This window comes from Eurytemora carolleeae, unplaced genomic scaffold, assembly GCF_000591075.1.
Source record: "Eurytemora carolleeae unplaced genomic scaffold, Eaff_2.0 scaffold57, whole genome shotgun sequence".
NCBI classification, from domain to species: Eukaryota; Metazoa; Arthropoda; class Copepoda; order Calanoida; family Temoridae; genus Eurytemora; species Eurytemora carolleeae.
Window position 1 is genome coordinate 183,562 of NW_019396351.1, and position 23,781 is coordinate 207,342.

The 23,781-nt window shown below is 31.7% G+C and overlaps 2 protein-coding genes and 1 long non-coding RNA gene across 8 annotated transcripts in view; 1 reads left to right on the forward strand and 2 right to left on the reverse strand.

The window, feature by feature from the left end:
* Positions 1 to 6,496, reverse strand: part of LOC111701513 (extracellular matrix-binding protein ebh) — a 30,087-nt gene extending 23,591 nt beyond the window's left edge. For all 6 annotated transcript variants that reach the window (XM_023472817.1, XM_023472816.1, XM_023472818.1 and 3 more), the window contains exons 1-12: positions 6,252 to 6,496; positions 5,680 to 5,732; positions 5,553 to 5,614; positions 4,823 to 4,883; positions 4,128 to 4,182; positions 2,375 to 2,508; positions 2,208 to 2,303; positions 2,072 to 2,145; positions 1,782 to 1,834; positions 1,334 to 1,388; positions 1,166 to 1,253; positions 3 to 156 (exon numbers count right to left, since the gene is read on the reverse strand). In XM_023472817.1, the coding sequence (XP_023328585.1) occupies positions 3 to 156; positions 1,166 to 1,253; positions 1,334 to 1,388; positions 1,782 to 1,834; positions 2,072 to 2,145; positions 2,208 to 2,303; positions 2,375 to 2,508; positions 4,128 to 4,182; positions 4,823 to 4,883; positions 5,553 to 5,614; positions 5,680 to 5,732; positions 6,252 to 6,467 (1,101 nt within the window). In that variant the 5' untranslated portion in view covers positions 6,468 to 6,496. The remainder of the gene's footprint in view (positions 1 to 2; positions 157 to 1,165; positions 1,254 to 1,333; positions 1,389 to 1,781; positions 1,835 to 2,071; positions 2,146 to 2,207; positions 2,304 to 2,374; positions 2,509 to 4,127; positions 4,183 to 4,822; positions 4,884 to 5,552; positions 5,615 to 5,679; positions 5,733 to 6,251) is intronic.
* Positions 6,497 to 7,833: 1,337 nt separating this feature from the next.
* On the forward strand, positions 7,834 to 19,672 carry LOC111701505 (P-selectin). The gene is made up of 15 exons (XM_023472810.1): positions 7,834 to 7,943; positions 9,260 to 9,321; positions 9,980 to 10,065; positions 11,739 to 11,790; positions 12,438 to 12,480; positions 12,697 to 12,718; positions 13,088 to 13,145; positions 16,302 to 16,355; positions 17,429 to 17,537; positions 17,943 to 18,025; positions 18,415 to 18,431; positions 18,506 to 18,556; positions 18,839 to 18,923; positions 19,375 to 19,424; positions 19,593 to 19,672. The coding sequence occupies exons 1-15, from the start codon at positions 7,857 to 7,859 to the stop codon at positions 19,601 to 19,603; spliced, it is 870 nt and encodes a 289-aa protein (XP_023328578.1). The 5' UTR covers positions 7,834 to 7,856; the 3' UTR covers positions 19,604 to 19,672.
* On the reverse strand, positions 19,663 to 20,084 carry LOC111701507 (uncharacterized). The gene is made up of 2 exons (XR_002765209.1): positions 19,981 to 20,084; positions 19,663 to 19,887 (listed from the first exon to the last, which is right to left on the reverse strand). It is a non-coding gene; the product is annotated as an uncharacterized LOC111701507 (long non-coding RNA).
* Between the last annotated feature and the right edge of the window lie 3,697 nt (positions 20,085 to 23,781).

The window sequence follows — 23,781 nt, forward strand, 5'->3', positions numbered from 1 at the left end:
ACCATTTTGAGTCCCTCTTCCTCATCCTCACATGGCATGTCATTAAAGTTGGAACTATTTCTGAACTCATTAATCTGAAGAATTTCTTGATAAACTCCTTTCTCAGGTTGACATGCAATTCCAAGTGTATTAGAGCACCATTGTCCAAGAATACATCTAACAACAATCAGAATAAATAAAGATAGAGTATAGGTGCACTTGAGTACAAGCCGGGTACAAGCGGAATCAGGTAGAGTATAGGCGTACTTGAGTACAAGCGGAATCAGGTAGAGTATAGGTGTTCTTGAATACAAGCGGAATCAGGTAGAGTATAGGTGCACTTGAGTACAAGCGGAATCAGGTAGAGTATAGGTGTACTTGAGTACAAGCGGAATCAAGTAGAGTATAGGTGTACTTGAGTACAAGTGGAATCAGGTAGAGTATAGGTGTTCTTGAGTACAAGCGGAATCTTGTAGAGTACTGATGTACTTGAGTACAAGTGGAATCAGGTAGAGTATAGGTGTTCTTGAGTACAAGTGGAATCAGGTAGAGTATAGGTGTACTTGAGTACAAGCGGAATCAGGTAGAGTATAGGTGTACTTGAGTACAAGCGGAATCAGGTAGATAAAGATTTAAAAACAATTCTGACAAGATGGCGCTAGCATGAAGTAACATGTAGTCAGTAAAAGAAAGCACACATAATGCTGTTTTCTCTCAGCTATCTACAGACTCAGTATAGCATCTACGGCGGAACATCAATTAAACTGAACACATAGCAGTATATGCTCTTAGATGCCAAGGGGAGGGGGTTCCAGCTAGCCAAGACACGAATTGAGGGGGAAGGGGTGGGGGTGTTGGGGTGGGGGATGTAAACTCTATATATCTCTATTTTACAACAGGACAAAGTTTTAAAACTAGACCTGAGCAGAAGACTTTAGAATTGTGGAAACTGAGATCAATGATAGACCTTTCTTTTCATTAATCTCAATTTTATCTTAAAAGTGTTTAAAATTCAACCAATAGAGTGGCGTATGCACATTGGATATTCAGATTAAGCGATGGGAAATATGGGTATTCAATTCTAAAGTTCCCATGTCAGGACAATCCGTTATTTCCTTTATTTTCACAAATATCAAAGGATATCAGAAAATATATTTTAAAAAACTCCTGTAACAGTTAAACTAACCTAGCTAATACAGGTCTAGATATACCAAATCCATTGTTGCATAAGAGTGCACATGACAAGTCAGAATGACAAACCCATTGCCCATTCTCTTGAAAATTTCAAATAAAATTTGTAATTTATTTCTTTTAATAATGAAAATTTATCTTTTTTTATTTTATAGATTTTAACCTGGAGGATTTAATGGAGTGCATTCAAAATCTTCTTTGACATCTTTTATCATCTTCTGAAACAAATATCTGATTAGATTTACCTTGATTATCATTAAAATTTCATTTTGCCTAGATAAATTAAGTCTTTGCCACAGCAAACGTTTGGATTCTCTACTCCCTATATCTTTGCAACTCATGATGTCCTAGAAATAACAATTATTTGGGGAATCAAGAATTTAGCTTTTCACCATGCATCAATATCCCTAAACAATATTGGCCTTTTTATAATTTGATGCTTTTCAGGCCAAATTGGTCAGGAAAATTCTTGAGAAGATAAATTATTTGTTGAAATAATTAAACACTGCCAAGTCGTCGAGTTAAGAACTGTTATATGCTCGTAATTTGAGAGTTTCTAGGTAGCAAAGCAAAGCAAAATTACGACTTTGTTCTTTAAAAAAATGGCTTACCTTCAGTGCAAGGAAACCTGAGTTAGTTGGGACACTATCCTCTGCAACTTGATCTAAAAATGTTAATCATAATAATGTTAAACCTTGAAAGGGACTGCCGAAGTTTTTTTCGGTGACCCTCTATATAAATAGTTGAATGTCTGATTAATCATGAATGGATACTTTCAAATTTCAGATTTATAAAAGTAACTTGTGGATTTATAGAACAGAGACAATGTAGGAAATTGTCAGAGTTAAGTTTAGATGGTACCGTTGTTAATTGGGCCTACAAATCTATAAATGAAAATTACCAGTTTTTACACATGATGAAGAGTTTGTTTCAAAACTTCCTTCATTGCACACAACCATCTGAGGTCCAGATAATCTGAAAAAATTAAACCGTGAACCATTAAATTTAAAACTTTTAATTTTCTTATTCGTATCTACCTGTAACCTTTATTACATTCCAGCAAGCAAATTTCACTTTTATCCCTATACCCGCATTTCCAGTAACCATTTAAAGGATTTTCCGGGGCAGGACATCTGGAAATTTCGTTTATATCTACAAATTTTCTTGAAAACTTGTTTGGTTCAAAAATTAAAAATATGCTTACTTAAAGCAAATTAGATCTGAGGATTGAGGAATCCATCCACCTCTTGTACACACACGATACTTTCCTTTAGAAGCATGTAAACCAGGATCACAGGTTAATGTGCACACACTTCCTATCCTCCTTTCCGCACAATCCTAAACCAGTTTCACAGGTTAATGTGCACACACTTCCTATCCTCCTTTCCGCACAATCCTAAACCAGGATCAGAGTTTATATTAAGGAAGAATGACCCGATCAATTTATGAAGTTATGTGTATGATTCACAAAAGTGCCCTTTAAACCTTTGACAGATGAAGGATGTCGAAAATATCCTTATTAAGATATTGAAATATCAATAGTAACATTCTAGAAGTTTACTTTTGAACTTTTGAAAATAGCTGTTAAAGTAATTTTGTTAATTTTGAGAAACACCGGTAACACTCAGCTGTGTTGAGTTCACACTGTAAGCAGCGTACACCTGGTGTCACGCTTATTTAACTGTTATTCGAGAGATATTCACATCCAGCTCACTAATCGATAGTCAAAAGTTTAAAGGGTACAGTTGTAAATCGAGCATTGCCCAATTTGAATGGAGTACCACTGGAAGTTACGCTTACAGTCCCTTTAAGATATAAACATTCAAACCGGTCAAGTCAATGAAGAATATACTTGTTCAACCATAGTCTTGACTTTTTCTTTAAAGTAAACTAGGTATTATTAAAATAAAATAAAATTGGATCGATCATCTGTCAAATTTGTTTATAAATAAACTTTATATCTTAAACAAGTTAATTTTGCTTGAATCTTCTATCAACAAATCTTATATTTCTTTAAACAATGTAATAACAAGAGTGTGTATGAAAAAAAGAGGGATATGAGGATGCAAAGAAATAGGGATTATTTTTTGACAAGCGTACATTTTTTTACATAAAAAAATATCAATATGTAGATATATAGTAAATGCCTTACTCCTAAAACTGCTGGCAGACCAGTATCAATCCAGGTACAACTCTTAACTATCAATACCAAACATGGGCACAATCTCGTCAGCTATCAATGTCAACACGGACACCAGCTTGTAAACTTTCAAAGCCAAACATGGACACAATCTCGTCAGCTATCAATGTCAAGACGGACACAAGCTAGTTAACTATCAATGCCAAATAAGGGCACAATCTTGTCAGCTATCAATATCAACACTAACACAAGCTCAAAAACTATCAATGCCAACACAAGCATGATCTTGTCAGCTATCAATATCAACACGGACAAAAGCTTGAAAAATATCAATGCCAAACACGGAACAATCTCGTCAGGTATTTATGTCATGTGGACACAGATTTGTAAACTATCAATGTCAAACACGGACACAATATCAACAACTCATTCGCTAAACGTGGAACTCTCACCGTAATCAAAGCAAACTCTATTCCAGCTGACGTGTTTTTAGATATCTATTTCACAGGTTTAGTTTATATACGTATTAACAAGATTTGTAAAGATATATATATAAGCGTAGTAAAGCTAATCACAATACATAGCTAGGCTAATCAAATTACTAATTTTGCGTAGTTAATGACTAGTGCATTTAGATTTACAGACAATGTACAACATAATTTATCTAGGTATGTTCAAATGTATAAGCATGGGATTTGGTACTGTATTTATTACAGATAAACTATATCTCCAACATATTTGAAAAGTAATATAGAGAGGAAATCTCATATTGTTTCTTATCTTCATGTAACAAATGTTGAGAATAAAACCATAAAACCTCAGTAGGGTGGGAGCAGGCCCATTTACCATAAAGGACAGTTTCATTTTCTAGTCTTCAAACATAGAGTTGATATATTTATAGATTTTTAAGAAGAACCATTTTGAAGAAAATGTTTGAGCCAACCCTGTTAATAATGAAAAATTATCACCATGGTTCAGCCCGACTAATTCTGTTGCATAGAACATGTTGGATCAACATACTACTGGATAACACTAGACAGGCCGGTACGGTAAAAAATAGACCGGCCTTCTTGTACTGGTTAGGATCAAGCAACTTTTAAACTTACTAGGCTTACAGGGCGCTAGGTGCCCATCTTCGATTTCAATTGTACACATTGTAAAACAAAAACAAAAAAATCCGCGGATTTCATTTAATTTTGTAATGGCAAATTTTTGAAAATTCAATCATCCATGCACCTTCCCTCGGGTCACGTCAGGTCCCACAAAAAATTTGAGCACGATGGATACAAACAAAAACAGCCGTAGTACATTTGAATTTCCAATCCGGGTCAACCTTTCCGGTACTGTATCGCCCGACATCGGGTAAATAAAGCAGACACTAAAAAGAACTAGCCGGTGCAACAAGATTGACGCGGTCAAACTTTAGGTTGAATTTACTTTTACTAAAGGGTCAGGGGTGCGACGTGCGTGACCCAGACAAGCAAAGCATAAATGTATATATCAGCTCTTTGCCTGGGACATATATTTTCCACACATGTTCTCTCTTTCATTTCTTGAGGATTCGGTTTCCAGCCTGATAGAAATTTCAATATTAATTTCAATAATAAATTTCAATAATGAATTTCAATAATGAATTTCAATAATAAGTTTGAATAATAAATTGCAAACTAAATATGTATGCATATAACAGTGTTTGATCATAAATACTTTTGGATAGAAGCACGGGCAGCCGTAGTACATTTGAATTTCCGATCCGGGTCAACCTTTCCGGTCCCAGTTTGTACGGTACCTAGCTCTATGGACAGGACTAGCCGGTGCAACAAGGTTGACGCGGTCAGACTTTATGCTTCATATAGGATAAATTCACTTTTACTAAAGGGGCAGATTTGCGTGTCGAGTGGTCGTTATTGACACAACCTGACTATAATCTCTGCACATGCTGCCGTGAAGGGGTAAATATTCAGTGAGCAGAGTATATACAATAAAACCAGTCCCAAAGCAAAATATTAATGAGTTGAACACAAAACAAAATTAAAAATTATTACAATAATAGTAATAATTTCATTATCTATAAAAATAATAATAAATATATGGATTGTTTTTAATGAATGATTACACAAATGAGAATTATTCTTAATAAAAAAGTAAAAAATTGAAACTATTTTGTTTTGAATTCCAATGTCCAAAGAAGTGCGCCAAATGTTTCATATTTTCTTTGCAATTTATTTTTATCTTTTATAACCTGCAGGAGTGCAGATTGTTTTAAACTCCTTGCTTAGGATGTCGTCTCCTTTACAAGATAACCTGAAAAAATCAGCAACTATTTTAACGAAATTTTGATAAAAGTTGTTTTTATTATTTCTTTTCACCTGCAGTGTTCGCCAAGAGCAGGGGTTTCAGAGCATTGCCATTCAAATTTCCCCTAAAATAAAAAAGTGATTTATAAAAACGTTGTTATTTGAATTTTAAGTTTTTATTGCCATCACATTATTAAGGTTTGACATTGTTAATGGGGAACTATCGTTTTTATGCAGTAAACGGAATGACTGCAAAACATTAACATTAGAACGATCATTGATTGGTGAATGGTTGGCTTTTGTTAGCAATCTTTAACGATCCACCACAGTGATTCAAAGGTGGCAAATTCTAACACAAAGTAAAATTAAGTTTGAGAAGTAAATTAAAAAGTAAATATGTTGCGACTTTTGAAAATATGAAACTTTTCAGTGAATTCTGGATCTATGTGTATCCTTAACACCAAGGAGTATGAAATAGAAGGGAGATACAACTGACACGGAAATATTTGTCTGATGTACAATTACCGCGTATACAAGAACCTATTCTGAATATTTCTTAAACGTATAATCATATGGTAGGGCATAGTTTTATCTCACTTCTATTTCATACTCCTTGGTTAACACCAGAAATCTCAAAAGTTTACCTTCAGAGGTAGTGTTGTTTTCTCACAATTTACAGGATTAAGGTCCTGTATCTTAGTGATGTTAGATTTAGAATAGGCATCCCCTGAAATATTCTCTGTCTCATTACTACTTGGATCCTGTCGTTGTGTAGTTTTCAAGGCATCTTTCTGGGGATCTTTTGTTTTATCCATCAAGATACTTTTAACAGTGAAGAGCATGAGGAGGAGAAGAAACATTGAAATCTAAAATGAAAATAAAAATGCGAATTATCGCATATTTCAAAAGGTTCTGTTGTAAGCTCTAAGAAGTGATATGAACTGAAAACACCCAGGTTTACACATAGAACCAGCTCCATGTTGTTTAACCTTATTAGGATTGGGGACCGTGGTTTTTCTCATAAACTTAGGAACGGTTTACATTAAAACCTTCTTCACTTCTCCAACTTCATAGTTATAAACCAAGCACATCTTCTATAACAATTGTTAATAATGATAAAAAATAGTCCATCACTTTTTATTAATTAAGCTACAAAAGATGAAAAAGTGAAGAAGTTTGAACGTTCTTGCAGTTTATGAATTATGGAGAAAAAACCATAGGGGTGGATTACCCCCCCCCCCCCTCGTGATAGGGTTAAGATTGGAATTTATATTTCATTTCCTAAATTAGTTTTAATTTTAACAATAAAATTGTTATTGATCCATTTAAAGTTTTAAAGGTCCAATAGATTGTTTATGACCAAATTCAGGGGTAGCACAAATTATAATAACAATTCCTATAAAAGAGAAATATGACTATATCATCACTTATTAAATTTATAATAGTTGTTTATGAATGCATAACAGTTAAGTTTATGAAAACATATCATTTTTTTTTGACTATATAACAGTTGTTTCTAAACACATAACAGTTGATTATGAATATATATCAGTTTTTTATGAAAATATAACAGTTGTTTATGAATATAACAGTTTATTATGAATATATAACAGTTGATTATGAATATATAACAGTTGATTATGAATATATAACATTTGATTATGAATATATAACAGTTGAATATATAACAGTTGATTATGAATATATAACAGTTGATTATGAATATGTAACAGTTGTTTATGAAAATATAACAGTTGTTTATGAATATATAACAGTTGATTATGAATATATAACAGTTGATTATGAATATATAACAGTTGTTTATAAATATATAACAGTTGTTTATGAAAATATAACAGTTGTTTATAAATATATAACAGTTGTTTATAAATATATAACAGTTGTTTATAAATATATAACAGTATATATTTACTAGAATTAACAATGAACTTGTGAAAGACGAGCAACAATAGGATACTATTACCACGATACATTTTACACAACTTTTCATACAATTTATTCAAAGAAAAGTAAATCTACATTTTCAAGGAATAAAATAATTCTAAATCTTGAATAAAGGGAAAAATAGAGTTACAGGAAACTTTAAAAATTTCTTAGAAAATATATAAATCCCTCGTTGAAAAAAGTAAATGCTGCGAAAATTAAAAAAATAAGTATTTTGAAGCTTTTTTTGATGAAGAAAGTAAAGTGGAGGAGACAAATACAATAGAGGAAGTTTAGTTTAAACAATGCTGAACCTGACTCTTCTTATACTTCTTAGTATTCTATCAACAATTTATTGTGAAAACTGTGCAAAACAAAATCTACCTCACAAAGTAAGTGGAGTTTAATTTTTCATGTATATCGCTAAATATAGCCAGGGCGAGATGCATTCTTTAATTTAAAAGAAGTAAAAAAAAGTAAAAAAAACAACACCAAAAAATCATGCTTAAACAGTCATATTGTGAATTAAAGTGAGTGCTTGCTGGGGCAAGGACCGAACTGTTTAATTTTTATACTTATATATAGATAAACAAACGCATAATTCCATGGAATGTATTGCTGCAAAATTGTTCAAAACATAATTGGCAAAAACGCCGTTACAGAAAATCAGCAGTTACTCCCGAGCATTGTAAACATTCAAAACCAGGAATGTTATTTCAGTTTACCTCATTTCTATGTGATATAGGGAGTATATGAGGGGGAAGTTTATTATATTGTTAGGTTACTTTTTTTCAAAAACATTTTAAAGCTCCAATAATAAGACTGAATCTAAAATTTCTTCCAACTGCATTTATTTGAATGAGCTTGGACGTTCTCGAGAGATATTACCAGAGGTCACTGATTAGATACGCCATAAGCAGAAAAAGTGTTAAAAAATAATTTGAGAGCAAAATTAGAAATGGAAAGATTTTAAAAATAACTGTAAAGGGAGTGTTTGCGAAAAATGAGAGGGGTATAGGCTTCATGCGATAAAAAGTGCACGTTTGATCGCTACTAATCTTACTTCTATCTGTTGCGTCTACAAGGAGAAAATTGTTAAAAACGACTCACACCGAAGAACCCAGCGTCCATACAAATTCGGAAAGATGCAACATTTAACTCGGATCGTAAACAAATCAATTTAATTCCAAACAAATCATTCATATATTACAAACAGTAATCATCGATTATTTTTCGACGCATTCGTATATAGTTAATATTTCACAATATTTTTGATTTTCGCTGGCGCTGAATTTTCGAACATTCCTGGAAAATATGAAAATGCCGTCTTCATTATCAAAAATCCTCGAAACAGGAATAAATGTTTTCAAAAGAATCACTCAGATCATGAAAACTACAAAATATTATGATATATCAAATATATACGAATGCGTCGAAAAATAATCGATGACTATTGTTTGTAATATCTGAATGATTTGTTTGGAATTAAATTGATTTGTTTACGATCCGAGTTGAATGTTGCATCTTTCTGACTTTGTATAGCCACTACGTTCTTCGGTTTTAGTCGTTTTTAACAATTTTCTCCTTATAGACGCAACAGATAGAAGTAAGATTAGTAGCGATCAAAACCGCTTTCTTATCTCATTAAGCCTATACTCCCTTTAATTTTTCGCGAACACTCCCTTTAATTAAACTTAATTCCTTTTAGGCTGGATTAGGGTGGAAATGTGCCCAAGCTGGAAATGAAATCATACTGGGTCAAAAATGCCGGTAAATTATAATTTCTTTTTCAGCTAAATTTATTTTAAAAGACATTTTTATTTTATTGTATTGTGGTTCAATCCTAAATAAAACAAGGACGTAGATTGTTATTATTTTATGCTCAACAAGCTTGAGAACCCAGCTCTGAGTAGAAACTAAACTTTTACTTTTAAACTGAACTTTCATTTTTAAAGTCAACTCAACCACACTAAGCTTAGAACTTTTATACCAAGCAATTAACTTTCCAAACAAACAAAGAAACAAACCAAAACCCAACCAGAAATTACTACTTTATAAAAAGAATGATTACAGCAATTATTATTATTAATTTTTTAGGCATTTTAAAATATCACTATCATTATCCATTTTAAGTGTGAGCGCATAGATTAATATTAACACAGATAGATCACTAGATGTCGTCTTTTCAAGATTTAGGGGTTTTTCGTTCACAATAATCCTGAGGCAAACGCCCAAAGAAGTTACGCGCATTCTGCGTTGAATTACAAGACAGACAGAGAGCCTGTTCTAACTAAGCCGCATGCTTGTAATTCCTAGGAATCAGGGTTATTGTGAACTAAGAAACCCCTAAATCTTGAAATGACAATATCTTTAGTGTTCTATCTGTGTTGTTCGTCTTCTTATTTAATTTTTAAAAGTTTTTTGTTAGATTAACTTGTGGTGACGGTGAACCTCTAGAGGAAACTATAGAGTCTACGTGTACACCCTTGGGTTGGACAGACGTAGCTTTTCCAGGTAAAGTGGCCTGTACACGTAATGACTCTCAGTTTTCAGAATGGAATGTTAGATTCACAACAGTACATTAAAAAGCTTTGCCTAATCCATCATTTTCTTTCAAAAATTGATCTCTCTTTCTGAAAAGAAAAAACTGTTAGAATTAGTCTTTTCCTAGCAGCATGTCATAATTGCAGCGCTCGGTCCTCTAACTTTCCTACAAAGCTGCAGTGGTGTCCCTATCTTATCTTGTCAAGCTGATAAAGCTTTAGATGTACTAAATTAGGCCTAAAATCCAAATTGTATCCTTCCATATTTTTTGTTTTTGAATTACTTTTTTAAAAGTTTTTTCCTTTATCTTTTTCTAAGAGTTCTGAGCTAGCTTCTAGCTTACATTTAAAATTAATGATACTTTCTCTCTTCGCTCAAGAATAATAAATGACATATATCAACAAGTGAGAAATTGTTTAAACTTGGAACAAAGTTTAATTTAAATTATTTAGCAGTAGTTTAAAATTTCAGAGTAAAGGAATGAAAGGGGTTTTTAGGTACGATAAATGTAAAGATGAGATAGTCATTTTCAATCCAAGAGTGATCTCCTTGGTTACAAGATTAATTGAACCCTGTCCAGAAGGCATCGTCATCGTCAATATTGAAAATGAATCAACAGCGATAAAAAAATTAAAATCGTCCATGCGGTTCCGATCCGACGATTTTATTCCAAAGGCCGAAAAAATAAAAATTTGATAAAATTGTTATACATAATTTCTCGGAAATTTTATGTTAAACTCAAATTCGAAAACCATAAAAAATATATTAAAAATTGTATAAACTAAGACCAAAAAACAGTCTAAAAACTTGCCTTTAAATTTGACTGATGTTTTTGTGAGTTTTTGGGCCTAGCTCAGTAAATTTAAAATTTTTCAAAATTCGTTTTTATCTTCGAATTCAGCATAAAATTTTAAAGAAATTGTAATGTAAAATGTCATTTAGTTTGGGGCCTTTTTACTGATTTCTCTCACATCCTTGATCAAACAAAGGTTTAAAGGGCACCGAGGGAATCAGACTCATAGTTTCAATCTTTAAATGAAGAGATCACTTGAAAGTAGAACGATCAGTCCCTTTAAAACTTGAGATGAATCAGCGGCATTGCGAATACCAAAGTTACACTTTTGGAAAGACACAGTTTTTTCATGAAAATCACTTTTAATATTTCTTATCTGCAGCATTTCAAACTCAATCTAATCTATCATCACGTTAACGTAAGTATTAATATCTGTAAAAATGACTATAAAAGGGTGATACAGGGTGTCCCAATAAGTATGGGAATAAAGAAACGACTTGAACACATTTTTCAATTTTTCGACAGCTGATAAAGGACAAAGGTGTATCAAAATTTAGACTGACCGTCTTATGGTCTTTTAAAATTGTGGTCTGCCTTTATTGTGTCTTCAAAACTGATGAAGATATTAAACATTTGAATAGAGTCAGGATAGATTTCTTTTAATATTTCCGTCGATTTTGAATATGATAAACCACATTTTGGAATTCCCAAGGTTTGTAGTTTTAATATAAACTATTATAACTGAAGTACTACAAAAATTGTTTTCGCATAATAATGCCACGCTGAACAATGACGATAAAGAAGTTGACCCTTTATTTCCATGTTTTTTGAGGCACCCTGTATATTTCAGAAGCAGCGGAGTGTAGAAGCAGCAATGCTTGCTTCAATGTATTAAAAGATCAGTAAGTATCATAGATAAAACAATAAGATACAGTGATAAAACTCACATTTATTGTTGTCTGTCTACATTTAAAAATGATGGCACACCGAGAAAGGAACAATTAACTCGCCAAATACTATAATTGTGTAATACCTACATGATCTGTGTAACCTAATGATATAAATACTTATAACCTTGACTATACTATTTGAAATAAAAAACATAGTTTATAATACCGAAGCCCAAAGGTCTACTTTAGGTTACAAAATTAGGCATAATTGGTTCTCTCTTGCACAATCCTTATTTCTTTTTAAATAGAACAATTAAACAACATTTGTATCACGGCTATTTAATTATGATTATTAATCTTAACTATGGACCAAATTTAATGAATTTAAATTCGCAGCCGGTTCAAGTTGTGCAGAAGTGATTCAACCACGTCAAAGGAGCTCAACTAGTTTATTTATTAAATCTAGTTCCAGATATTATCAAATTGAATTTTAAAAAATATTCATAACTTACTTTTCAATTTGTGTAGATTAAATGGGTAACTTCTTTGGTCATTTCTACCAGCAAAGAAATATTTGTTCTACACTATGTTTCTTTGAATATGTGTACATTTAAATTTCCGTAAAATAAAAGCATACATAATTTTTATACATTATTTAGAGTTTATAACGGGCATTGGACTTGCACAGATCAATTATCTAAGGAAAGAAATGTTTTTTCTTTGAATTCTTATTTCTATTCTTTAAAATGATTTTTTAAACAATTTAACATGAAAATGTGGCCTTTATTGGCCTTTATTGGCCTTTATTGGCCTTTATTGGCCTTTATTGGCCTTTATTGGCCTTTATCAAACTATCAAACCATTACAAAATAATGAAAAGATCGAGAATTTTCTAAAAAAAAATATACTTTTTACCAGAAATGCAAATACCCAAAACCAGGTAAAACAAAATACAAATTTTACATTATTCATTCTTAAATAATCTTATTAACACAACATATAATTAATTTTAAAAATCTATAATAATTCAAGATTTGAAATATATATAATTCTATATAAAAAGTAAAAGGGGTACCTTGACTTTATTTTACATTTATCAGGTTCAACCTGTAATATTGACTACTATGCTCAAGTGCCCATGCAGCGTTTAACAAAATCTAGTTTTTTTTTCAAAATTCGAAATTTTTTTCCACGGGCAACGCCGGGCCCTTCAGCTAGTATATATATATATATATTCAAAAAATTCCCCGACTTCAGCTAATTATATATTTATTATATATATATATGAACTTTATTATATAAATATCAGGTTCAACCTGTAAGCTTGACTGTGATCCTGGATATCATCACAGTGTGGGTAAATTAAGGTAATACAATCAAAGTTAGGACTTACACCATAAGCAAGTTTTTGCGTAAAGGAGTTGATTTCTAATTCCTTTATCTGTACAGCCCAATGTTGAAGACATTAGATATTTAAAATGTAAAAGTTTTATGTCATCAGGTTGAAAAGATATAGGGATACAAATTTTTAGTTTGTGACAAAGACTCAATTTCTTTTTTTAAGGTTAGTTTAGAAGGAATCGTGAACTTTTGAGTGGGGGGGGGGGGTCAGGTGATCGAATTAAAAAATCTGTTAATTATTTCTAGATGATTTAGAACACATTCCTGATTTAAAATGCGTTCCCGACTTAGAACGCGTTCTTGATATAAGAATGCTTTCGTGATTTTAACGTTCTTTTCAAGCAAAAATTACTGTTCGTTCCACGCTTGTTCTTTTACTAATCTTTCCAATACTTTAAAGAACGCGTTCTATGCGTTCGTTTTTTTTTGGAATGATGGGATTGTTCTTTATTGTTACATTCGTTTCTCGTGAGAGAACGATCATTCCCCAAGAACGACTCCCAGCCCAAGGTTAAACATACTGCTGGTTGGTGTTGAAAATATCATTTTACTCATTTGAAAAGCCCTTAAAAAATTAATGTAGAAACATGTGTCACATGTTAATATATTTTTTTAATTAAGAATATTTTTTGTGTTTTTTAACGAACTTTTTTTTATTTTTTTTTAAAACCTCTCTTGCAGTGTGCTATTAGTATAGTTAGCGATTTAATTTTTTAATAGCTGGCGTTAAAAAGTTGAACTGCGGACATAATTCATCTATATATTAAGCTCTTCGCTCATATATATATATGCATATAAGTTATCTATGGCTGGCCAAACGGGTAGAACGAATCGGCTGAAATTTTTTAAGGGAACCCTTGAGGTCCCCATGGGTAACATAGACTAATAAATCGAAATATTTTTTCTCAAAAATCAATATTTTTCTTTTTAAATTCGAAATATTCAAAATTTCACGGGTAACGCTGGGCACTTCAGCTAGTATTTCAAAATTCCTTAGAAAACACCCCTACAATCTATATAAGACAAAAATAGCCCGAAGGGGATAGGGTTAAGTTCGGTCCCAAGTCAGTTTTCAATTTCTTCAGCTAGATTGGTTAGAACCAATTCCAATTTTCTTTTTCAATTTAAAAATAAAATGTTAATACCCGGCTCCTAATCTACTTGGTAAAAAGGAATTTCAGTTTATAATATATATACCACAAGAGTGAAATAGAGTCAGTTGAACAAAATTAAAAAGCTAGTGTTCGATTTAGTGCTCAAAATATACAATTATACATTATTTTACTGTTACACAAAAGTGATTTTATATTATTCACAAGATGTTTTAATAAATATTTAAGAGGCCGAATTTAAAGAATTTTAGCCGCGGTTTAAATTTAAGCTGCGGCTCAAATGTTGTAGTTTTCACTTAAATTTAAATTTTAATTTAAAATTTTCAAGATTTCAGCTGGCGCTCAATTGAAACCGGTTTTTGGGGGATTTGAGATGCGGCTTAAATTCATTAAATTCGGACACTGATGAAGGTTACAAATTGTAAGTAAAAAAAAGGGTTTGAAAATAACTCAGTATATATTTATTTTATTTTCTGTAAGATTATAAATCTGTTAATATTTTTTTAGTTTTACTAAATAATGATAGCCGGGCCCTGTCCCGGGCGCACGCTGCCTGAATGCCAAATTTTATTAATGCCAAACTATATCTATAACTCATTAATGATAAATATTTGCCATGTTTATTGTCTCAAAATACGGTTCTGGTTTAAAAGCACCCTAGAGGAATAATTAGGGATAGATTTAATACAAATGAGCATAATATATTGTATACATATCTACTGATCGGTTGTGTATATCTGTATTTCTGTATGTCCGTATGTCTGTATATCTGTATATCTGTATATCTGTATATCTGTATATCTGTATATCTGTATATCTATATATCTGTATAACTGTATATCTGTATATCTGTACATCCGTATATCTATATATCTGTATATCTATATATCTGTATAACTGTATATCTGTATATCTGTATATCTGTTTATCCGTATATCTGTATAGATGTATATCTATATATCTGTATAGTTGTATATCTATATATCTGTATAACTGTGTATCTGTATATCCGTATTTCTGTATATCTGTATATATGTTTATATGAATATCTGTATATCTGTATATTTGTATATCTATATATCTGTATAACTGTATAACTGTATATCTGTATATCTGTATTTCTGTATATCTGTATTTCTGTTTATCCGTATATCTGTATAGTTGTATATCTGTTTATCTGTTTATCTGTTCACCTGAATATCCGTATATCTGTATATCTGTATATATGAATATATGAATATCTGTATATCTGTATATCTGTATATCTGTATATCTGTATATCTGTATATCTGAATATCTGTATATCTGTATATCTGTATATCTGTATATCTGTATATCTGTATATCTGTATATCTGTATATCTGTATATCTGTATATCTGTATATCAGTATATCAGTATATCCGTATATCTGTATATCTGTATATCTGTATATCTGTATATCTATATATCTATATATCTGTATATCTGTATATCTGTATACTCTCAGTGTAAATTTAATCCTAAGAGAAATCCTTTCAACAAATAATTTAATCTGCTTGGGCAACAATATTTTTCCAACACTTATTTACACGTATATTTATTTCTCTTTAAGTTTTGAGGATCCAATCCGCAAACATGAAGAAAAATGTGGGCTATTTTGATTTTTACGCCTGTTTTAGAGTAAACGAGAATCTATATATATAATGGGTGTTTGTTTGTTTGTCCGATCATAACTCATGAACCTCTAGAAAGATTTCCTCAGAAGTTTGAATTGGGTAACCAAAAATTTAAAAATTCTATCCTTTCTATCCTTTCTATCCTTTCTATCCTTTCTATTCTTTCTATCAACATCTGAAATATTTAAGTTTGAACTTGCATTGAGCTCTCTCTGGTTTGAATGTCTTAAATAGTGGCTGGGCGCACGTGTTTAATCTAAAAAAGAATGAGTCTGGGGGATCCAGAATAAAAAAGCTTTTATTCAAAAGATAATTAGATAACATATATACAGTTGACTTTTAATGAATGTTAAGTGTGTGTACGGAGAAAGGATGGATACCTCCAGTAGATCAATTTAGATGTTTACAGTAAGAATATTTTTAAAGAAATGGTTAAAAAATAAAGCCTGTTCAGTGTTGTATTTCGGGGGAGGCAGTGGAGGCTCCACCCCCCTCTCCTGGATTAAAGAAATCTTTGGTGTCTAGGGGAATTTTGTCCCCCCCTAGAAATACAAAAAAAATGTGACCCCCCTCTGGAAAAATTCCTAAATACACCCCTGTTGGTGCAAACTAACTGATTAGTAATGGTGATCAATATTGGAATAAAGCCAACCGCACACCGGAGGGCGCTGCGTTTTCACTTTGAAAAATATTGCAATAAAAAATGAAATTTCAAAATCGTCCATAAATTTCAAAATCGTCCATAAATTTCAAAATCGTCCATATATTTCAAAATCGTCCATATATTGCAAAATCGTCCATATATTACGGTTGCGAATTGACGATTTAACTTCAGAGAAATGTTTGAAAAACTCTTTTAAGAATATTAAAAATCAAATTTTAGCCAAAATCTGTTTTTTTTAATTTTCAAATGTTTTTTTGATGAGTTTTCTAGCTCTAACTCTTTTTTTGTAAAAGCGCTTTTCAGATTTGAATTCAGCATAAAATATCCAAGAAAATTATGTCTAAAAGTAAATTTTAAAAAATATTTTTTGGGGCCTTACTGCGATTTCTTCGTTATTAACTCGTCAATTTGCAACCCCGTATGGACGATTTTTGATTGCAATATTTTTATTAAGTGAAAACGCAACAACCTCTGGTTGGCGGTTAGCTGATTTCTAAAAAATCACAAATCAATCACCCTTAATGATTAGTAAAAAAAAAGTGAATTTTAACTTGATTTTGTTATGTGTAAACATTTTAAAGATGTGCGATGATAAATAAATCACAATAATTACAAATTGCAGAATCTTTACTTACATTTTTCAACATTTACCATTGGGAAACAATTAAATATTAATTCATTAAACTTTCGTTTTATACAAAAACTAAAAATGCACTTTCGTTGATTGCATTCTTTTAATCAACACAAAATATTTTATTACAATCTAAAAAAGATTGATAAAAAAATAGTTTTTATCTAACCAAAAATGTTCTCGTAGCTGTCCTCCACCCATGAAACCACAGAATGGAGAATGGAGGTGTGAGATGAGCCGAAGTGTCAATAAAACATTTTGTTTTGTAAATTGCAGAAAAGGATTCAGGTTTAAGGTAAAAATATTTTTAATATAAAAAAAATATTAGATTTTCGCGTTACAACATTAGTATAATAGTTCACTGTACATTGGTCCTCATCATTTTTGAGGTTTTAGACAAGTTTGAACAATCGTCTTTATGTCATATCATATTAGAATTAATTTGATTTTTATTCTATTTCATTTTATTTTATTTTATTTTTCTTAGTTTAGTTTCGCATTCGCTGGATGATGTAAGCTTGCAAAATCTGTCATTTTTCTACTCTATCCTTGCAATTTATATTGGGTTCTCTGTGAGTTGAGTTAACTAAACTTCAATTAAATCTATCATGTTGCAAAAGTATACTGATCAGAAAATTTTAGTTTGTTGTAAAGACGCAACTTCTAAATAATAATTAAATGACGCTATTTCACTGTCCAGGGCGACGAAATTATTGAATGTGATGGAAACGAATTTAAACCTTCTCCTGAGAAAACGACTTGTGTTCCAATACCATCAGCAGCGTTAGTAGATTTCATTCATTAACCCTATCCCAGCTTGGATATTCTTTTTTAAAAATTAGTATGGGGGTGGTTACAGCAACCTCCCCTGAGATTCTACCCTGAGACATGGGATGGGGTTCGCCAAATGTTAGTAGTCAAATTTGTTGAAAACATACTTATTTTTGAAACGTTTAGACAGCATTTAAATTATGTTGTTAAATAAAATTTCGATTGAGGGTGGCAGAATCCTCCCCCCCCCCCGAGTGGAGTGAATAGCAAATGTCAATGGAATATTTTCCCTGTTCAAAATTTGACAAATTTTAACTCTAACTCAAATCTGCGACCTCCTCCTCCTAACTTTGAATCAAGAAAAATCACTCCAATAAATTACTAACAAACAATTTTTTCAGATTGTCCGAGTATGGAGGTTAAACAACATTTTTTCTACATTTCAAAAGTATAAATAATTTGATAAAAATGTTGAGTTTTAACTTTTTTCAGTTGATTACTATAGTTCCGATGAAGCAGATTGTCAACCCCTTGCTTCTCCAGGTAAAATCTAGTACAGCCTTAAAGGGAGTGTTCTCCAGGTAAAACCTATTAAATCTTAAATCTTGAATCTTAAATTTTGAATCTTGAATCTTGAATCTAGAATCTTAAATCTTATTTGTATGGACGCTACATTCTTCGGTATGAGCTTTGTTTTAACAATTTTTTACTTATAGACGAAATAGATACAAGTAAGATTAGTAGTGATCAAAAGAGCTTATTTTTTACCGCAAGCCAATACCCCCTTTCATTTTTCATTTTTAAGTGAGAGAAGTTTTTATTTAGATTTTGGAAGTTTTGAGTGCACCGGAGACACTTGTAGATTGGTCTGTGATGAGGGTTATAGTACTCCAGCTGTAGCTTCTGCAGTGTAGGATATTAACACTATTTTTAACAAGTTTAAATTACTCAAACTCTGACAAATAAATAGATAGACAGTATATTTCTTACAGTAATAACCAAAAAACTCTGGAAAAGTACGACGACTTTTAGACTCAAGCTGGAAAAGTTCAATATACATGAACCACGCAGCTGTGCAGTATAAATAGACCTATTTTAGCAAATAAGTGATTATATAAGTTCCGTAAATCTATTTGCAATGTAAAAAAATAAAATTCACTTAATTATTACTTGAATGTCGTCTTCAGAATTTTCCCGCTTAGTGCAGTGAAATATTTTTTACAACCTGTATAACTCTGTATAGCTAACGGTATTTTACTATGTATAGTTGCGTAAACGGAACATGTATAGCTAACGGTATTTTACTATGTATAGTTGCGTAAACGGAACACGTATAGCTAACTGTATTTTACTATGTATAGTTGCGTAAACGGAACATGGTGTACCACTGATATTGCTGTTGGATGCAGAAGTAAGTTTTTCACAAAAAAATAAATTTTCTAAATCGCTTTTTTAATTTTATAATTTCCGTTAAGCTGTTTTTTATGTTGTATACTATTTCTTGCAATCATTTATTCACACTAAATTACAAGTAACAATGTCAAATTTTAACATTTTTTTTGATTTTTTTTACTTTTAGAACAAGGATAGATGACAAATCTTGAAAACAGACGAAAAAAGATGTGTTTTTACCATTAAATAAATAAGAGAAAATTTGAATCATTTTAATTAAAAGATTTGCAATCAAATTAAAGTTATTATGTACAGGATACACCCTGTATTAGTTTACAAGTTTAAATATGTACAGGATACACCCTGTATTAGTTTACAGGTTTAAGTATGTACAGGGTACCCCCTGTATCTCCAGTGTACACTAAGTCTCGATGAGCAACGAGGTTTGTAAAATTCAACCCAGATCCTTTAAACTCCCCAATCTAAATCAATTATATTAATAATTATTATCATCTTCTTATTTTTATCATATCAATTATTATTATTATTTTTATATTGTTTCTAGTGTCTGTCACCTGGTTACAGGCTGAACCAGTAGTAATAGGTTGGAACAGTTGGATCTTATTTTCTTTACAGCGGACAACAAGGTCGTTCACTAGATATAGAACATGATAGAGAACTAGATAGAGAACTAGATATAGAACTATACATAGAACTAAATTTGAACTAGATATAGAACTAGATATAGAACTATACATAGAACTAAATTTGAACTAGATATAGAACTAGATAGAGAACTAGATAGAGAACTAGATATAGAACTAGATATAGAACTAGATATAGACCTAGATAGATAACTAGATATAGATTTAGATAGATAACCAGATAGATAACTAGATAACAAACTAGATATAGAACTAGATAGAGGATTAAATATACTATTTAATCGTTAAACGTACAACGTCTGTAAGAAATGTTTGGATTACGCCATTTTCAAGAAAATAAATTTAGCTTGAATTTCAGGTTTATACGGGAATTTAAATTACTTTTAAAATTCTTCATATTTCCACATTCTTCAGAAATAAGGAATTGAGAGATCAGGGGGTTTCTTATCTTTTCAATAACAAGGTTTTTAGAATTTCAAAATCTCACGACATTCTTTCCAACGAATAATATTATTCCGTTTTGCTTTATATATTATTTATCTTTTTAAACTTTTAAAAACGATAGACAGTACTCAGAAATCACGTTCACTACATCTGCCAAAAGTGTTCAATGATTTGTTTAAAAAAGGATATATTTTTGAGATTTTCCTGCTTGCCAGTACTTTCTGTAATTGGGGTCGCTTGCCAATGTTCAGAAAGAAAAGCAAAGATATCTCCATAGTTTGTTGATAAAGGATTGATACCTTTGAGATTTGTTTTCGCCATACTGTCAATGCAATGTTACTCTAAAATCTAATTTCTACGAAATTTTACAAAAAATTATATATTTCAGCCATTTTGTTTTGAAGCGGCCCCTGAGCACATGTTGCATAGTTGCAGCTGTTCTATCCGCCATCTTGCAGAAAACTTTATTTGTAGATTTAGTTGAACTTTCTGCAACTAGGAAAAGAACATGGATACACTACATCTTGCACAGAGCCTTGAAATTTATGATTATGAATAGTAGTAGGCATCATATTTTGTGTTCTGTGTACACCTCATGGATGTTTTCGTTTACGCTAAAATGGGAATTCTAATCTTCGATTGTGCTCGTTCCATGACGGACTTCAGACGAGTATTTCGGTAGAAATTTTGCTGTTTTACAGTTTTTGAAGCTTGCAAATTGACGTAGAATTAATGAAAACCAGCGTTAGCAATTATCTGTTTTTTTTCATATTTTCTTATGAATAAAAAACTAACTACAACAAAGTACACCCTCTCTGTTCATGTAAAACTAACTACAACAAAATACAACAAAGTACATCCTCTCTGTCCATGTAAAACTAACTAAAACAAAGTACAACAAAGTACATCCTCTCTGTTCATGTAAAACATAACTACAACAAAGTACATTTTGTCTGTTTCAGAAACTTTGCTGTCATAGTTTTAACTCTTTTAAAAATCCGTTAAAAATAGCGTAAACGGTTTTATATACTTTAATATCAAAACTACATAGCCCTAAAATAAAAATGTTTAAAGCAAATTTGAAAATCTTCATGTTTTGGGTGAACATGGGTTTTTTAGGCAAGGCTCACTGAATTTTGATGCAGGAACACTAATTTACTGTGGTTCAGGCTACACACCTTCTGTTAGAGTAAAGATTTAGAATAAAGTTCTAAAAGCAAACCATGATAATCATTATTTTCATTGGTTAGTTTAGTACCCAGCCTGGTTTATAGAATTAAAGTTTGATAGGATGGATATTATATTTATGGGCACAGCTGTAGTGTTAGAAAATTTATCCCTTCTGTGGCCGAATTTAAAGAATTTGAGCGGCGGTTTAAATTTAAGCCGCGGCTTAAATATGGTTGGTTCCACTTAAAATGGTATCAAATGTTTTAAGATTTAAGCCGGCGCTTAATTTAAACCGGGTTTTGGCAGATTTAAACCGCGGCTCAAATTCTTTAAATTCCATCTCTGATTATATTAGGGGTAAATTTACTTAAACACAACAGTTTTAGTCCATTTCTCACCCCTACACTAGCACAACTGGTGCAAACCCTCTCCCTCCTAACTCAAAATTTGCAAACGTAGTTGGAAGTCAATTTACCCCTTTTCCCCCATCCTGCTTTATTTCTAAACAAAAAACACAAGAAGGACTACTGGAAGGAAAATTTCACCCCCAGAATAACCCCCCCCCCCACCCCGGCCCCTTTTCAGGAAAATATAGCACATGCATCAATTGTTCTGTTGATAAAACAGAAAAACCTGTAGTTAACGCGGTCAGCACTGGGGTTAAAAGGGAAACGGTCACGGTCAAATTGTGAAAAGATTCAAATCTAGAGAACAATGAAATTCTCAAACAAGTTCCAGAAAGTAGTTAAAAATTTGTTTACAATGTTGAATGACTACCAAGATGTTTATACCAACAAAAATTGTCATGTGGGCAAAACATCATGGGTTACTTTCAAGATTGAGCTCTTGCCCGATTCGAGAATGACCATTAGCCTCTCCCTCTCTCCGCGAAAATAAAAAAATAAACTCGGTGCTGAATTCATGATGAAGTCACCCTGGTCATCACCTTCAGTACCAGAGACGAAGAAGTCAGGAGCGGTCAGATGGTGTGTTTGGCTTTCACCAGGACAAAAAAGTAATGGTCAAGGACAATATCAGGTTTGCTCCTGTTGTAATTTTTTAATTAGCATTTTGCATTTTTAATAGACATAATTGATAATATTATTACATATAGTCCTTATAGTCCGTATTACGTCATCAGAACTTCATCCAATGGCAGTGTACTATAATTGTCACGTGATACAGACGGATATCACGTGACCAGTATACTGCAATAAATGAAATAATACTATCAATTATATCTATTAAAAATGCAAAATAAAAATTTTAAAATCATGAAAGGAGCAAACCTGAGAATCAAACGCTCCTGTGGGATATAATTGTTTTTAGATTGGTTGCGTATTTGCTGAATATGATCTGTTTAAACCTACTATTTTTATACAAATTATATATGTATGAATTTTTGTATAATTTTGACAAAGTTCAATTTCTACATCAGATAGATGTATTATATGTATCGTTCAACGCCTGAGATTCTCAGGTTTCATCCTATAACCCCTTTTATTATACAGGGCACAAGGTATAGGGTGCAGGGTGCAAATAATTCAATAATTTATTGTTCAATTTTTCTTCATTGCATTCCCACGGCCTTCCCTTGCACCTCTGGGTAAGTATGAATGGGGGTAAGAAGGGGACAAGGGATGAGGAGACAATTACAGAGATGGTTTCTAATCTTTTATCCGTGTTTAAACATCTCTTTGAAGTTCCCCTCTTAAAAGATGAACAGAGTTCCAATTAAGCTTCATGGTTAGATTAAACTTTAAACTTATCTTCTGGTCAGAGTCAAACATAACCTCAGAGGATTAAGAAACTCAAATTTTAAAAGAAAGAGTGGGAGGACTTTGATAAGAATGAATTAATTCATTGCCACAAACTCTTATTTTCTAATTACAATATCTTTGCAACCCAGTAGAGTAGACCTGAGATTTTTAAGTTATGAATTCTATTTTACTCTAAATTTGTGAATATCTAAGGTTAACACCATCAGGTTTCAAAATATAGAGATTAGAAAGTTTGAGTTTATGGCAAAGACTGACCTTCTTTCAAGGAGTTTGTCGATTTTATTCTGTTAATACGAAGCCGAATATGAACATTTGC